Genomic DNA, 17,726 nt, shown 5'->3' on the forward strand with positions numbered 1-17,726 from the left:
AAACTTTCATATTTCATAAACAGTTAATATTATTACTAAATAAAATGCCTTTTTTTAACATATATAAAATATAAAAATATAACATCATTTTTTAAAGAATAATTGACAAATTAAATTAAATTGAGTAGTTTCTCATATGTCATTCGTCCAAATATAGGTAGATTTAAAAAAATTTCATTCACATCCGTCCAGTCATACTATCAAAACCACTTAAAAGGAAATGGATTGGATAGGTCAGTCACTTTTGACGAATCAATTGGATTCGTGAACACCCCTACAAACAATGGACTAAAAAACATTTGGGACTCCACTAACTTCCTCCTTTTATCTTCCTCCTTAATACTAGAATCAAATGACAAACTACTTTTAATCTTAATCTTTTATTTAGTGAGGCAATCAAACGTGATCTTAAAATTAGATTTAATTTGAGAACAAATTATTTTAGTAATTTTTTAACTTTTATGAAAATATATATAGAAAAATAAAGAGAGTAGTGATATAACAATTTATAGTAATTTTTTAACTAAAATATTTAGTCTCCAAACAAGACCTTAATTACATTTTAGGCCTTATATCATTTTAGAGAATGCTTCACACTATTTATGGGTGGAAAATGTTTTAGAGCTGTAATTATAGAGTTCTAATCATAGTTTTAATGAGCTAATAGTGATTCACACCCACTAATAATGTGATGCATATATATATATACATATATGAAAAATGATTTGGAGCTCTAAAAAAACAACTCTAATGCACCTCTAATTTGTCTTTTTCTTCTCCTGTTTTTGTCTTTTACTTCACTGTTTTTTTTTTTTTTTTTTAATTCCCAGACAGCTCATTAGAGCTGTACGGAATGACCTCTAATTAGAGATCTGTAGCAAGATTGTATATATATATATTTTTCCCTTTTACCACGTTCGTGGAGTTCAGATTAGAGCTCCACTATAAGATGTCTAGATCATGATTCTTATGAGGTGACACTTATTTAATTATCTTAAAAAATCAGCAAAAATACTAATTCCATGATTTTTTTTTTTTTGTTACAGGGAAAATCCTCCCTATCCTCCCGCAGGTCTAAGACAGCGTCCCTTGCAGAGATCACCAAGGTATTCTGTTAGCCGTTTTGAACGAGGAGACTATAACTTGAGAACTTGCCCCGACCTCTCAAGACAAGCTTCGGTTAAGTCAAGACTCGCACAGCGGGGGAGGATTGAACCCACACCAAGTATTGATTAGACAACTTGAGGTCCAACCTCCTAACCAACTGTGTTTCGCCCAGGAGATTGACCCAAGAGAGATTGGAATTGAACCTGTAACCTTGGGCTCACCGCAAAGTATTTGCCCCTAAAACACTGTATAATTTTCAGGATAGGAACTCCCATCTCCATCAATATGACGTGGACTATCTCATAAGAACGTTACCTAATCGCCACGTACACATGCTTACGTGGAAATTTTGATCATTTTCCTATCAAAATTTTAGTAAGAAAATATAAAATAACGGGTTAATCGTCTCCACGATGCTCACAGTCCTATGATTACATGGTCATTACACCTTCTTCCACTGTGGGACCCAAACCTCAACAATTTTATCGTGACAATAAAAAATCACAGACAAGTGCGAAAATCACAACCGCCGAAGCAAAATGCACACGCATATATGGATGTGTGCATATATTTTCTCTGCAACGTAAGACTTTCGTTCGCGGCGATTATAGTTGGATTGAAAATTTTCTCTCTCGATTTTCCCGGAAAATTTTCTCAGGTTAGACACCTCCTCAATTTTTTGTTCGACAACTTCTCTCGCATATGAAATTTTGTTGTTTTTCAACTAATATCGAATTGTATGATCGCTTTGGGGCAAGCAAATGCATGCTTTGATTTTCTAGGGTTTTGTAGCGTTTTCTGCCTTTATGCTTTTGGGAATTTGCGTCTTTTCTAATATATTTTCTTGTTTGGTAATGCTGCGATTTGGAGATTAACTGGAGTTTCCAGAGTTAGAATTGCTCTGTTTGTATAGACGTGTATGTGTATGACTGTTAGCTGGTAGATTGGTCCCTGAGCAGTTTGGAATGAACTTTTATGCTGAAATTATGTCATTGCTAAGATTATTGTATTTTAGTTTTTCATATTGATTCTTTGATGCACTTTAACTATGCCATGCCGTTATCTCATCATCACTGCTCAATTGATTAAAGATTTTTAATACCATATTTTAAACACTACCGCTCCTAAGCCAGGATAAGGAGGAGTTTTGTGTGTGTGTGTTTTTTTTTTTTTTTGGGTAGGTAAGTCATAAGTTATATACCAAAAAATAGATATTACAGTGAGGCTTGAGTCTCATTACACGCCCAGAGGCAACACACCTTTCGAGGAGGGAAGAAAACAAGCCTAGCTTCTACACAAAATCTAACAAGTAGATTAATATACAAGGAGAAACCAAAGCTAGGCCAAGCAATAATTAATGGACACACTTACGATTTCATAGGAGTCTTACAACTTGATTTCTTGGACTTGATAGAGAGGCTAACCTCTTGAGCAAGTTTAAGATTGTCGATTCTCTCAAGAAGCTTTTTCTTGTTTTCTACTTTTGAAGATGGGTTTGTCCATGGAACGACGAATGTTCCATCTGAAAGGGATTGAGGAGCTCCTTTAGGATGTGAAGATCGTCTAGTGGCTAACCCATTTATATTACTCACATCCCCTACAATTTCTTTCTCTTCCTTTGAAGCCTCTACATTCAGAATATCTTCATTTGCATTAAGCACACTCTTAAGATCCGCACAAAAAGAAACCTCCTCATTGGCTACACAAGTATTGAGAATATCAAACGCATTCGATGAAGATGGAGGAGGTGTAGGATCAAAGTTAACCATAGGAGCATCAACGACGTCCTTGCCTTTTTCTTTTTCACTTCAACCCATTCATTTGGCTTGCCTCCCTCCTTCATCTCGGCTACTTTGGCCTTTCGCTCTTGTTTGAGTTTACTAGGAGCTTGAGTTTTCGATTTACTTGGATACAAACTTGTAGCATGACCAAATATTTTGCATTCTCCACACATGTGGGGTTTCCAAGAAACTTCCACTTTGATTTTGAACAGTTCTCTATATCCTAAGTTTACAACAAAGGTGGGTGGAATTTCCTTAGTAGCTTCTATCTCAATACAAATTCTAGTAAATGTTAACCGGCTATGGTTTTTGAGTAAATTCATCAAGGTGCAACGGATTACCGATAAAACTTGCTATGTAACTCAATCCCCCCTCAGTCCAAAGTTCAAGCGGTACATTGAAAAATTTCACCCATATCGGTATACTTGAAAAGACATTTTTAGTAGGGGTCATACCAGGGTGTCATTTCTTGATAACAATCAATTTGCTCCCAATATAATAAGGCCCCATCAAGAATGGACTTTAAAGCTTCTTCATTTTTAATCTTGAATACAAAGTAGCCATTATCTAAGGTTACAACCTCTTCAAGATTTTCCTTCCACAATTTGTAGGCCCAAGTCTTCACTTGGAAGAAAGACAATTTTCTATCAATAAAATAACCCACAAGAGCATGTTCCCATTGCTTAAATCCAATTTTAGAGATTTCCAATGGGATTTGAAGTTGATTGTTCTCATAACCCATCGAGTATCTCTTGAGACTTTTAACTACTTTTTTCTTAGCAATATCAGATTTAAATAAACCACTCCAAGGCGTAGAGATAACATTATGGGAAGAAGACTTACCCAATCTATTGGAACTATGGCTTTGGACCATTTTTGCTTCAGTTTAAGAGTCCACAGAAGCCACATCTACCAAACCTGCTACACATGCCATTCGAACCCGAGCATCCCCTTTTGCCTCATTGTAGTCCTGCACATTTGTGGTTAGGGTACTTCCCTTTGTTGCTGTCTCAATATCCATCACAATAAGTCTCTTCAATGTCAAAATCATCATGTTCAAACTCAAGTTCTAATTGCCTTTGCATATAGTTTACATTATTTTGGTTTTTATCATTGGCTTGATTTGAACTATTAGGGCCCAATTTCTTTTTCACCAAGCTAGAATGGAATTCTATAAGAAGGATTTTGGATAAGCTGCCCCTTTTGTTTCTTAATTTCTTACCCATTTTAACAAACAGATTGGGGAAAATAGGGAGGAATCACAACCCAATAGCTATCAAGGATAAATCAACAACAATGGAAAGATTTGAAACCTGTAACATGCACTGGCTTCTGCTGCTGCATCTTCATCCTCCAAAACCCTAAGACCTACCTCCAAAACCCTAGCTCTCAATCTTGGGTTTCTCTCTCTCTCTCTCTGAACCAACGAATGGAGAACTCACCGGAAATACCGTTGATGTATGGACACAGACCGTCAATCGCTGGTTGCTAGTCGCCGCGCTGGTTGCCGCCGGCCTCTGGCCTCCTTCGTCGCTATCCCATGGTTGCCGCCGGGTTTCTCTCTCGCTCTCTCTCAATTACTTAGTGTTGTGTGTTAGGTAGCCTGACAACATGTAAACCTAATATGAATATGGAAGTATGGGCTTAGGAGTATCTTGTAACCGATGCACTATGAGGCACAGATATGGGACATGGCGATTTTAAAAATAAATAAATCAGGATATAGATACAAAAAAAAAAAAAAAAATTTGTATATGTTTTTATTTGCTATGGATACAAATATTACATTCATCGACGACCAAAATTAATGAAATTTAACACTAATGTAACATGAAAAACACACTAAATTTAAATCATTTTGAGACTAGATTTGTGTTACATTAGGGCTCATCGTTAGAACTTAGAAGCCAGTCTCTCATCTTCACAACTGTGATTAGATCTATGTTGTTATGATTATTTTGAAAATTAAATTGTTGATGCTATATTCTTGAGACGGTAAGGCATGAAAGCTGCAATTGAGAAAACTTGTGAAATTTGATTTCACCAATGTTAACTGTGTTTGACTTAGAATCTACAAAATATTTTGAGCGAGATTATGGAAGCAAAAATCCATGCGATAGATACCTAATAGCCCAGGTAGATTCCAACACTACTGGGGTTTGTGTGGAAAGTATGCTTTGCAAGTGAGCGACTTTGTTTTGTATGCGACTTTTCCTTTAGATCATGAATGGTATATTTCTCTTCTGTGAGTTTTATTGTTAAACTTTTGTAACTAGTGTAATTCCATTGTTTAGAAGTTGCGGTATGTTCAGTTTAATAATGTTTTTTTCAATCAAATATGTGGTTTTGTATAATGGTCTGTGGACTTCTTTTCCATGTCTGGGGCAGGATTTCTGGTGCTGCCCCTTCAAGCTTTTTTCATTCCTTTTCCGTATCAAGCTGTCAGTCCTTACATCTGCAGTATATTTATGTGGTAATTCACAAAATTCTCAGGGTCTTTTTGTGCCAGGCAATTGAGCAGGCTTTTGTCAGTCACAATATCATGCTTTGGAAAGATAGGCAGTTCTGTAGATTCCAACCAAATTGAAGGGTGTAGATGGAATTGTAAAAGCATGGCAACTCTTCTAGATGTTTTATTGACACAAAGCGTGGATCAAGTGCTGCATGCCTTCTATCAAACATGTCCCGTTCATTAAAAATTCAGTAAAGTCAAACATAGAATTCTGCTGATGAGTTGGAAGGAGGTTTTATTTTCATTATTTTTCCTTCTCACTCTGGCAGAGTCGTCAGGCAGATCCAGCAAAATGTGGTTAATTAATCTGAGTGCTGGGTCAACTTTGCTCTACAGCTGGACAATCTGCAGTGCAGGCATATTCGTACTTGTTGCTCTTGTTCTATCCATGTATCTTATCTTTGAGCATTTAGCAGCTTACTATAAGCCTGAGGTTCGTTCTTGCATTCCTTATAATTATCTGAAGTTTGCTTTTTCTGCTTGCTTCAGGACTTTGGTGCTATGAACTTTCTTTATTTCCTGATTATACTATACTAGACTTTTTCATAAACATGCTTAACTTCTGTTTTTCATCTTTGGTAGCTTGGTCAGTGGCTTCTTCATAACTATGATCATTATATTTTGTTATTCCTTATTATCTGGAATTGGTTGCTTTGAGGTTGATATTTGATTTCAGGAGCAGAAATTCTTAATTGGACTCATTCTGATGGTTCCTGTTTATGCACTAGAATCGGTATGGAGAAAACTGCCTGTATTATTTTTATTCTTTTGTTTTCCATCAATCTATCAATTCTATGAACGATTTTTAGCTTGGGAAAATTGCATTTAAATGAGAACAACTCAAAATAAATTACATTTTTATGGATGTGCAAGTGAGCCTGTGTCCGGTGCAAGTAAAAGTGTGGCATAGGACTCAGCTCGCCCTTGCTCCAACTTCACCTCCGTGAAAGTGCAATTACTTTGAGTTGTTCCCACTTAAAAGCAATTTTCCCTTTTAGCTTCTATCGAAGTCATTCAGTGCTAGCATGCAACAAAGAGAAATCTGTAGCCGACAATCTTCTATGATTTTCCAGCTATTAAAGCTGTAAGAGACATGGATTCGTCATGATATCACTGCAAATCCAAGTACATCAAGGCGTGGCTAAGTGCTGATTTCTTGTTTTATATTCTTCGGGAAAATGGTGTTTTACAGAGTTGTCAGCAAAAGGGTGGCTTGGCCTACTAATAAGGCTTGCCGTTAGTGTCCTTGGTGGCATAGGTTCGAGTCACAAAAACAGCTTCTCGGGAAATGGAAGTAAGGCTATGTACATCATGCCCTTCCCGGTGTCCTTGGTGGCATGCGTTCAAGTCACAAAAACTGTCTCCCCAAGAATTTGGGTAAAGCTGTGTACATCTTGCTATCCCTAGACCCGCTTTAGCTTATCCTCGTTTAGTGGGTCGGCTTTATTTTTTTTATTTTTTTATTTTTTAAAATTTTTTAAGGAGTTTTCAGCACAGGTACATTTATTTGTAGCATCCATGTATGTGATAGAAAGGAACACATTAGTTAGTTTTAAGTTCACGATAAAGTAGGCTTGGAATACGCGACATTCTTGCTGGGTGTGATGCCAGCCAAACATGTCAGATTCGTACTAGGTGTTGTGCTTTTAACTTGGCTGTTCACATATATACCACACATGTTTTTCTAGTTATTTCTAGTAATTGTGAGCTACTCATTCTATTGTTGATTTCTAACACTTCGTTTTTTCCCCCTTTTTGGCAGTTTTTGTCACTGTTGAATTCAAATGTCGCATTCAACTGTGAAATAATCCGAGACTGTTATGAAGCTTTTGCATTATATTGCTTTGAGAGATATCTGATAGCTTGCTTAGGTACATTGGAAGACCTAATATCCTTGCTTTATCTTTAGTGATAGCCATCTGTATAGAACTTTATATGTGGAGGATTCAAAATATGAAATCCTTAGTGGATCCCATCTATCTCCAAATTTTATTCATGTGTTGAGAAGAATACTTTGTTCTGGATAAATAAACCTCATTGGGAAACCTTTTTTTTATTATATGGGTTTATGTATGTATGTGCATAATAAAAGAATTGTACTTTTGGTATGTATACAACAGTTCTGTAAAAATTCAATGCATAAAAAAAAAAAGAAATAGAGAATTGTATTATTGATTGATATATATTGATTTCTATTACAATGATTCATGATTCCTATATATAGAAGAGGGTGAGTGTGTAGTAGGTAAGGAGTAGGTGAAGTGGAGGTGGTAGTAGTGTAGTGGGTTAGGTTTAATGGAGTAGGTGAGGTGGTAGTGGTGTAGTGGGTTAGGTTTAGTGGAGTAGGTTTAAGTGGGTGAAGTAGGTGGAGAATAGGTGGATTTTAACAGGCCCCCGCAAACTCAAGGGGGATAGGAACTAACCAACTTGAGTTTGGAGAGAGTAACAAAACAAGAAAATACATAAAAATAAAAGAGGATAAGAGACACTGTACGGTCGTGTCAGACCATTGGTGAAGACACTGGATGGTGGTGTCATAACGTTGTAGAGGACACTGTATGGGGGTGTCATAACCATGTAGAGGACACTGTATGGTGGTGTCATAACGGTGTAGAGGACACTGGATGGCGGTGTCAGACCGATGTAGAAGACAGTTTATGGGGTCATGTCGGACCGTTGTAGCAGACACTGTTGTGACAGTTGTTGTGACAGTTTACAGAGTCTTGCTGGACCCTTGTAGAAACTAACTGGAATCAATGTCGGGACAGTTTACAGAGTCTTGTCGGACCCATAAAGGAACTAACCGAAATTAATGTCGGGACAGTTTACAGAGTCTTGTCGGACCCTTGTAGAAACTAACCGGAATCTATGTCGGGACAGTTTACAGAGTCTTGTCGGACCCTTGTAGAAACTAACCGGAATCTATGTCGGGACAGTTTACAGAGTCTTGTCGGACCCCTAAAAAGTCGCACCCTCAAAAGGTGTGCCCAATCGGTCAAAAAAGGCGTGCCATCAAAAGGCGTGCCCAATTCATCAAAAGGCGTGCCATCAAAAGGCGTGCCATCAAAAGGTGTGTCCAGGTTGGCGTCGAGCGGCGCATGATGCGCGTGGCTGCCTTGGCTATTTAACCAAGGTTGATGCTGAGGCTGAGGCAGACAAAAAACTTCTGAAAATCCTCTGAAAAAACTCTTCCTTTGCTGAGAGAGAAACTCTGTAATACTCTATAACCAACCCGTCTCTGAAACACTCAGCAACATGGCCTCTTCTTCCCGTCCAGCTACCCAGAACATGGCCTCCTCTTCCCGTGGTCTGCTCACGCTCTTTCCAGAACTGAACGAGTCCACAAGAGAAATAACTGGTGCGGTGGCCAGTGAACCTCAACCAAACACCTCTGGTTTTGCTCCGTTGAACTTTCCGATGCGGTCGGTGGAGCAAAAAATGGCGGTGCAAACTGATATTGAGGCCAATCAGTATACTCTGAAGTCATGTGTGGAAACCATGACTGCGGTCACAAACTTGTCGCACCGGCTGCAGAGCAGGACAAATGAGGTGCAACAGTTAAACTCCCAGCTGGCTCTGCTCCAACGCATGTATAAGGATGCGCGAGCAGAGATAAGTGTGCTGAAGGCAGAAAATAAGGAGCTGAAGCGGAAGGCCACCGTGATGTTCCGATTTGGAGGGACGCCATATACTGCAGTGGAGGAGCAGGGAGTAGTGATCGTGCCCAGTGGAGTGGGAAACACGGAGGCAACACTGGCAAGGGCTGCTCAGGACGGAGGCAAGAAGAAGAGACCTGCGGCTGAGTAAAGAAGAAAAATCCCACTGTGGGTGTGGTTGTGTTGTTTGTGGTTTTTTTTTTTTTTTTTTTTTGGTGTAAAATGGTGATCGGGGTGAGCCCCGACATGAATAAAATAAGTTGGTGTGCAGTTCATCTTCTTCCTCGTTGTTGTTGTTTTTTTTTTTTTTTTTTTGGTGTAAAATTGTGATCAGGGCGAAATCCCGATAGAAATAAAATGAGTGTATTGGGCAAATCCGAATGGCTTGAAGGTACAAGACTGAGCAGAAAAAATTAGATGGAATGAATTTTTTTTTATTTTTTATTTTTTATTTTTTTTATTTTTAATAATAAAAAATTGAGGTTCAAGGAAAAGTTGGGCTGTGGAAAGAAGAAAAAGAAAAATTAGCACCCACGTGAGTTCCATCTAATTTTTTATATATATATAATAAAAAAAAAAAAGGTTTGGACGGTGGAAAAATATTTTAAAATAGAAAAAATTATATAATATAGGTATCTCTTTGAAACTATATGCTGGTGTGGATCAAAAAAGTGGGCCAAATTACCAATACCGCCACTAATAGAAAATTAATATGAGAGGTGTGCAAATCAGGTGGTGGGGCGGTGTCTTTTCAAAAGATAGAGTAAAATAAAGATATAAAAAAAAAGAAAGTGGAGTGTTGGGTCAGCGTGTGTATGGCAGAGAAGACAAACCCACGTGACTGACATTCGGACAGTTCGATATATTAATAACCGCTAGCGACTTGCAACTATGCTTTAGGGTTGCAAGGACCTCATCATCAAGACCAGGGCAGCCCATGAGAGACGGGAGAGACGGCGCCGGAGCTCCAGTAGGCGGCGTCGGAGGACTCAGTAGCGGAGACAGCGCCGGAGATGTCGGCTTGAGAACAGAGGAGCTAGATAGGAGCCTCAGAATTCTGTCCAGCATCACCGCCGCATCTGGGTTCTTCGTCGGCAGCTGAGCCGCCACCTCCGACGGCGACACATAGGCACCTGGACCAGCCTTACCCATGATCTCCAAAAAGTCAAGCTCAATGGCCGATTTCAACACCATGGGAAGAACAGACGCGCTCGCTAAAGACTGAGTTAACCCGGGTGAGGACTTAGGAGATGAGGTCGGTGGCTTCACGGACGGTGTCGGAGCCACCGAAGGAGTCGCGGCGGCCTTCGGCGGCGACGCCATCGGAGATTTCGTCGGTGAAGCTGCCGGAGCCTGAGCGATGGCAGATCCAGCCACCAAAGCGAACATCAAAAACACCACTACGCTCGGGTAAGCCATTGGAGTTGATTTTCTCTCTCTAGAAACACTACAAAAACAGGGAGTTTTAGAGAGAGAAAGCTAGAGTATAGAGAGAGAGAATTAGAAAATTTGGGTTTGTCCGGCGGACGGCCAAGGCGAGGCTGCCGCCCGCCGGTGAAGCGGAATCACTAAGTTCTTAACCTCGCTCTGATACCATGTAAAAATTTATGTATTATTGATTGATATTGATGTTTTTTTCTGTCTATTACAAATGGTTCCTTATATAGATGTAGGTGTAGTGGATGGTGTGTAGTGGATGGTGATAGTGGTGTAGTGGGTTAGGTTTAGTGGAGTAGGTGAGGTGGTAGTGGTGTAGTGGGTTAGGTTTAGTGGAGTAGGTGAGGTGGTAGTGGTGGTAGGTGATAGTAAATTCTAACAACTTGCATAAGAAAGTCATATTGGTTTTGTTTTGGAGACTATCAGTTGGTGGCTTGGTGCAATGGATAGGGAAATTGTAAGTTCAGAGCAATGAAATGGCCTCAAGTTCAATGTTGTATCTTCTTAATGAGGTTCCTTGAGTTTGTTTCCATTTGAGTATTGATTAGTGTTTACACTGGGGATGAATACTGGTTATATATTGTGCCACCCCTCTTGTGGATAAGCAATAGAGTAATTGTAGACTAAGGAGAAATTTCCAACACAGGTTATATATAAATGCACAAAGTGAAGCAGTTTAGTCAGTGTCTAGAGGATACCTGGGAAATCAGATCTTCGTAGGCAAGGTGTGGCTTGGGAAACAAAGAACACCTTTGTAGGTTCAACTTCATTAAACTTTTGCATTTTTTGCATGCAGACGTCTATCTCTATTATGTAGTTTAGGAGAGTGTTATGGCCTCTTTGAATGTCATGTGGTAAATGAAATATTCTAATTTTTTGAATTTTAAATTTAAAAGAAAACATAAGAATGCCAAAATAATAATATAGCAATAATAATTTCTTAGTTGGTTACAATGAAAGTCAAAAGCTCCCCCAAGTGAAGAATATTCTTAGGAAAAAAAACTAAATTAGGTCTTTGATTAAAGAAGTTACCCCTCTAACACGTGCCTAGAGAAACAAATTCATCCAATCAATGGTTTCTTTGTACTTCTTTTTTGTTTTTTTGGTGTCAAGACGCTTAGAAACACATTGAAGCATAAATTTTGAATAGATTTTGTTTACCGATTTTGTGCATACTATGGAGTGATACTTCATTTGAAAAACAGGAAAATAAAGTGACCAACGAGGTGGGTGAACACTTGATTTTTATTAAATATATTCAATCAAATTACATGGAAAGTATTTTACATATAGATTATTTGTACAAGTCTGGTGCATCACATGGATTATTGCTATTATATATCCTTGTTGCATTGCGTTTTAGGTGAACTATTATTGTTAAAAATATTATGTTTATGGGAAAATATGGTCTAAAATCACCTGTTCAGTTACCTAAATATGCTTTATGCAGTATACTTGGTGAGAAGCATCTGATTGTGGGTGTGACCCATTCAAATTGGTTTATGTTGCTTGTCTAATTGGAATTCTTGAGGATCCTTGTTTGTGAGAAAACACATAGGGGATTCCTTAAATGCCTATTACTTTATGTGCTCTACATTACTTCTTCAGGGTGATTTTTGACCGCAACTTATGTGAATGTTTACTACACCAGTATTTATAGCATCTATTGTATATAATTGTTCGCACAAATGATACATTAAGCACCTGTCATGCATGAAAAGCAAAATAGAAACATCTCTTGAGGTATGATGGTCAAATTATCAACAACAAAAGTGATTATGTGTATCATTCTTGGAACCTTGCCAGCCTTACATTTAGCTTGTTTAGCTTGAAATTTGTTTACTCATAGTAGTTATTTGCTAATTGTCTGAAATTTTATGGTACCCTTGATGGAACTTCGGCTATGTTTTTTCAAATGTATTCTACTTAAAGGCGGTGAGGAAAATACAATTGAATTCATGGAACGTCAAAGCCTTTCTTCTTCCAGCATACCTCTTTTGGAAGAAGCTTATGCTTACGGAGTAGTAGAACATCCTTTCCCACTAAATTGTTTCCTAAGGGACTGGCATCTTGGATCCGACTTCTATCAAGCTGTTAAAGTTGGCATTGTTCAATATGTATGTACTCTTTTATATCTTAGACCCCTCAGTGTATCTTTTCTTTCCCCAAATTTGACAAATGTTTTAGGGTCTTTTTTTTTTTTTTTTTTGGTTTTTGTTTTGGTTGGCAATAGTTTAGGTTATTTACCAAGACATTTGTTTCCAGATGATACTGAAGTTGATCTGTGCTCTGCTAGCTATGGTCTTTGAATTCTTTGGGGTTTATGGTGAAGGGAAATTTGAGTGGAGATATGCGTAAGACATCCTTAATTATCTTGTCATTTTGTTTTTTTCAAGATATTAAAGCTTATAGACCCTACAGTCTTCTACTCTTTCCACTGCTCTACTTCTTTATTATGGCATTGTCCAGTTTGAAAGGAAGATCAAGCTAGTCACTATATTTCAAAGTACTCTTTGTTCTATTCGCCATCTTGTTATATGCCTGGAACAATAGAATTTTTAAATTTAGTGGACTAATATACTTTCACCGAACTTATGAACTGAAACTCTGTAATCTGGTTGCAGGTATCCATACTTGGCAGTTGTTATTAATTTTAGTCAGACCTGGGCGTTATATTGCCTCGTACAGTTCTATTCAGTCACCAAAAATAAGTTGGCGCCGATTAAACCTCTGGCCAAATTTTTGACATTCAAATCGATTATATTCTTGACATGGTGGCAAGGTGTGGCTGTTGCATTTCTTTTTTCAATGGGAGCCTTCAGAGGGGCTTTGGCACAGGAGTTGAAAACACGGATACAAGACTATATCATCTGTATTGAGGTGTGTAGTGAGCTGATTCTATTTGTGAAATTTTGTTCATTGCTTGGATTGGTGTTATTTGTGTGTATTTATATTTCTATACTAAAATAGAAAGGGAGAATACCAAATTGGTGTTCCTCTGTTTTTGAAGACTTGTTAATAATTTGTTTTTCCTAAAACTAATAGACATGAGTATTATGTGAACTTCCTATTTACCTTAAGGCTTATTAATAATTTTCTGGCCTTCCGTTGTTAAAATTGGAGCTTCAGCTGGACTAATTGTACAATCAGCTGAACTCCTGTCTAAACCTAAGGCATTCCCCTGCTTCCTTGCCAAGCATAATTTACAAACAATAGGGATATACGCTATACACACCAAACTACAACAAGCGAAACACTATATGTTTCCAACCTGAGTTGTAAGATTTACTTCACTTCCCTGCCATGAACTAAATTGTTGTACTCCAAATACTGAGACAATAGCATAATTTTAATTTTAATTTTTTTGGTCTGTGTCAATTAATTTGACAATCTGTAGGCGTAAATAATAAGTTAAATAGTGCATGATGCATGAAGTTAGCCTTCTTAATATAATGCCTCTATTTACTTTTTTGTCTTGTTTTTCATTTTTGGTTATTTGTTTTCTGTTTTTTCCCACTCCTTTTGAGTGGGATCTCTCATTGGTATGCATATTGAGATATAGGTTCCTTCCTTCGGAGGTTATTGTTTTGGAGGATTATGATGATAAACTATGTCAAACAGATGGGTGTTGCTGCAGTGGTCCACTTTTATGTTTTTCCAGCAGTACCTTACAAGCGTGGAGAAAGATGTGCGCGTAATGTGGCCGTGATGACTGACTATGCATCCTTAGGATCACCTCTTGATCCAGAGGAGATTCAAGACTCTGAACGATCTACTAGAATAAACCTTGCTCATCACAATGAGAGAGAAGAGCGTCTGAGTTTCCCCCAGAGTGTTCGTGATGTGGTCGTTGGAAGTGGTGAAATAGTGAGAATACTAAACTTTGCTCTCTTAGTTACTGATTAACAAATTTCTAGCTCAGTTCTGATCAGTTTCTGCTATGTTTGTGTGTGGCTTCTCGGATGTGTCTAGATTGTTGATGACATGAAGTTCACGGTTTCCCATGTTGTGGAACCCGTTGAAAGGGGAATTGCAAAAATAAACAAAACTTTTCATCAGATATCTGAAAATGTCAAATGGTTGGAGGAGCAAAGAAAGAACTCTAAGGATGATAGTTATCTTATCCCTTTGAATTCCCGGGCAAAGGAATTTTCTGAAGTGGATAATGATGACCTTATCAGAGGGAGTGTTAGTGACAGTGGTTTGTCCAACGGGAAGGAACAACGTCACCACACCAAAGCAACAGCATCTCGGTTTATTAGATCCAGATGATCTTCTCCTTTATTCATTACAGAAGTTAACATTTATCTGACTGTCAATATACTTTGGTAAGTATACATACGTGGTGTTTGGGAAGAATTTGAGTTGGCTTTTTTCTCATTTTTTTTCACTAAAAGACAAAAATTTTGCAAAACTAAAAAAATACATCCAAACAAAATATCACATCCAACCCCATAATCATTTCATTTTTTCTCTCACAAACATCACATCTAGCCACAAAAAAATCCAACTATCTTTCCAAACACAAAAAAAAATTTCTTCAATAATATCCTACATCTAAAAAAATCTACATAAAAATTCACTTCCCAAACACCTTCATAATCTTGGATGTTTTCATGGTTTGCCATTTACTTTCAGATGAATTAATAAAATAGATTAGGAAATATAAAATTATTTGCAAATTAGTTTGATGCATGTTCTCTTTCTAGGTGAAGTACTAAAGTGATCAAGAATCTTGATACGTTTCGACTGGGAAAATATGTGGAGAATTCTGTAGAGCATGCTTTGACTGACGGCTTCTTATTAAAGATTTTGCTGCAGAGCCGGGGAATTTATTAATGGACTGCCACTAAAATGGTAATTGTTATAACATACCTAGAAGATGAAGAGCAAAGACCTCAAGAACTGAATTGTAAATCCAAAAATATGTACAAAAGCATGTGTAATAATGTTCAATTGTACACTAACCTTACATGGAAATTCTCAAAAATGTCTTTCCATTGAGATTTTATTTTGTCTGCCTGCTTACTTGTGATATTACTTGACTTAAGCTTCAGGGTGGTTTTCTTAAGATGATACTATAATTTTGCATTGCTTGATTGCTGTTTTTCAATATCCCATATATGTAGAGATTTGTGGGGGAGAGAGAAATCGTGAAAGATAAGAAAAATTTTGACTTCAAATTTAAGTTTTTATTTTTATTTTTATTTATATATATATATATATATATATGGTATCGTTTGAAAAGTTGACTATTTTAGTAGGCTATTTTAATTTTTGACTATTTTAGTAGGTCAAATTTTTGAATAATACTAGAGAATCTAAAAGTTTTTTTAAAATTTTTATCAAATGTCTTACCTTAGGATGGCATACCCTTAAAGTTAAGGATGAGGTTCAAACAAGGAAAGGCTTACGGTGGATACCTAGGCACCCAGAGACGAGGAATGGCGTAGTAAGCAACGAAATGCTTCACGGAGTTGAAAATAAGCATAAATTCGGAGATTCCTGAATAGGTCAACCTTTTGAACTGCTGCTGAATCTATAGACAACGTGGGTCCCACACTCATATGAGACATACGATAGAATTTTTGGGGTCTAGCATTTTTGTAATTTTTTTGTGTTTGGGAAGATGATTAGATTTTTTTTTTTTTTGTAATTGGATTGATATTTGTGAGGAAAAAAGTGAAATGATTATAGGTTTGATGATACATTTTGTCTTATTAATTATTTTAACATATTTTATTTTTTTTGTAAATTTTAGTAAAAAAAAGTAAAAAGTTTCTTGCCAAACTGGCCCATAATTTTTTTAATAATATGTGGGGAACAAGGTAAAAGAGGGTGGAAACATTAGGAATTAAAGAAGTCTGTATAACTTCATTTTTGGCAAAATTTGAACTCTAATCTCTCGTATGAGAGGGTTGGAGCAATTCCATTGACTTAAGGTCCGTTTGTTTTCAGAAGTAGAATGAATAAAATTGATAGTGAGGAAATTAATAGTGAGAGGATTGTTAGTGAGGGGATTAAGTAAAATTATGTTTGTTTTGATGATAGTTGTTAGTGTAGAGATTGTTAAATTATTTTTATATAAAATAATAAAATAAATAAAAAAAATACAAAAATATTAAACATTAATGCTTTAAAAAAAATGCCCAACATGTAAAAAAATTTAAAAAAATAAAAATAAAATAAAAAATTTTCAGAAAAAAATAAAATAAATAAAATAATGATTTTTACTTTACAAAAAATTAAACATTAATGTTAAAAAAAAATGTCCAACATGTAAAAAATAAAATAAAAATAAAAAATTTCTAATCCGCCAGACTATTTTTCTAATACTAAGTGCTGGAAGCCCATCCAAATCCCATCTGCAAGGCCTATGTTAAGCCCTTCGACTTAGCAGTCCTTCCTTAACTCTGTAAACAAATAACACATGAAATGGGACTCACAACTATCCTAATCCCAATCCCCTTTTCATACCCCAAAACAAACGAGGCCTAAAAGCGCTTTATTAGAATAGATTGTGTTAAAAGCGAGCAACTGACAAATTTAAAATTTTTATCATCATACATCTTTCATTATCTATTTTATAAAAAAAATTAATTCTAAACTAGTTTAGGTCATGTTCAGAAACTCTCAAAGAGGCTATTGGGAATAGGTGAAATTGTATTTTTGCAATTTGTGTCTTTTCTAATTGGAGTATGAAGTAATTTTTTATGTATTTATTTTTTAACTAAGTTAAATTTGAACATTTTTTTAATTTTTTGAATTTGATCTAATAGCTTTATATATATATATATATATTGTAGAATTGTATAAAAAAAATAAAATAAAATCAAACTCAATTGAAACTGGTTTAAGATCGATTTGAATAGGTACTTTTATTTTATTTTAAATTTAAACATATTTTAAAAATTTTGAAATTAAATTTAAACAATAATATATCAGCTGATGGCAGCCTGGCAGTGGCAGACAAGAACAAAGATAAAACGGCGTCGTAAAAGTCAACTGGGTGGGTGGGTATAGTGGGAATAACGAAAACTTTGCGAGGGCAAAAACGAAATCACGAATCATAGTTAGAGATTAGGGTTTTGTGTTGTTTTGAGATCTCTTTGTTCGCCTCTTAGTTATATATAGACCAGTACAACCCCTTCTCTTCCCTACGGAGCGCTCTCTCTCTCTCTCTCTCTCTGTGTTACAATTTTTTAGTCTTTTGATTTTGATTTTGATTTCTTG

At 36.6% G+C, this 17,726-nt stretch overlaps 1 protein-coding gene across 7 annotated transcripts; it reads left to right on the forward strand.

Moving 5' to 3' along the window:
* Positions 1-1,526: 1,526 nt before the first annotated feature.
* LOC114292494 (organic solute transporter ostalpha protein (DUF300)) lies at positions 1,527-15,497 on the forward strand. 7 transcript variants are annotated; one of them, XM_082921328.1, is made up of 11 exons: positions 1,627-1,765; positions 5,382-5,591; positions 5,670-5,833; positions 6,077-6,133; positions 7,163-7,271; positions 12,426-12,610; positions 12,759-12,847; positions 13,118-13,373; positions 14,115-14,360; positions 14,466-14,821; positions 15,203-15,497. In XM_082921328.1, the coding sequence occupies exons 3-10, from the start codon at positions 5,693-5,695 to the stop codon at positions 14,763-14,765; spliced, it is 1,383 nt and encodes a 460-aa protein (XP_082777454.1). In that variant the 5' UTR covers positions 1,627-1,765; positions 5,382-5,591; positions 5,670-5,692; the 3' UTR covers positions 14,766-14,821; positions 15,203-15,497. The 7 variants fall into 7 exon arrangements, with proteins under 7 accessions (XP_028092274.2, XP_028092276.2, XP_082777453.1 ...); XM_082921331.1 differs by having other exon boundaries at positions 5,382-5,570; XM_082921329.1 differs by having other exon boundaries at positions 5,398-5,591.
* Positions 15,498-17,726: the final 2,229 nt, after the last annotated feature.

The sequence above is a fragment of the Camellia sinensis genome, chromosome 3 (genome assembly GCF_055761805.1).
Source record: "Camellia sinensis isolate YWXY chromosome 3, ASM5576180v1, whole genome shotgun sequence".
In the NCBI taxonomy this organism is placed as follows: Eukaryota; Viridiplantae; Streptophyta; class Magnoliopsida; order Ericales; family Theaceae; genus Camellia; species Camellia sinensis.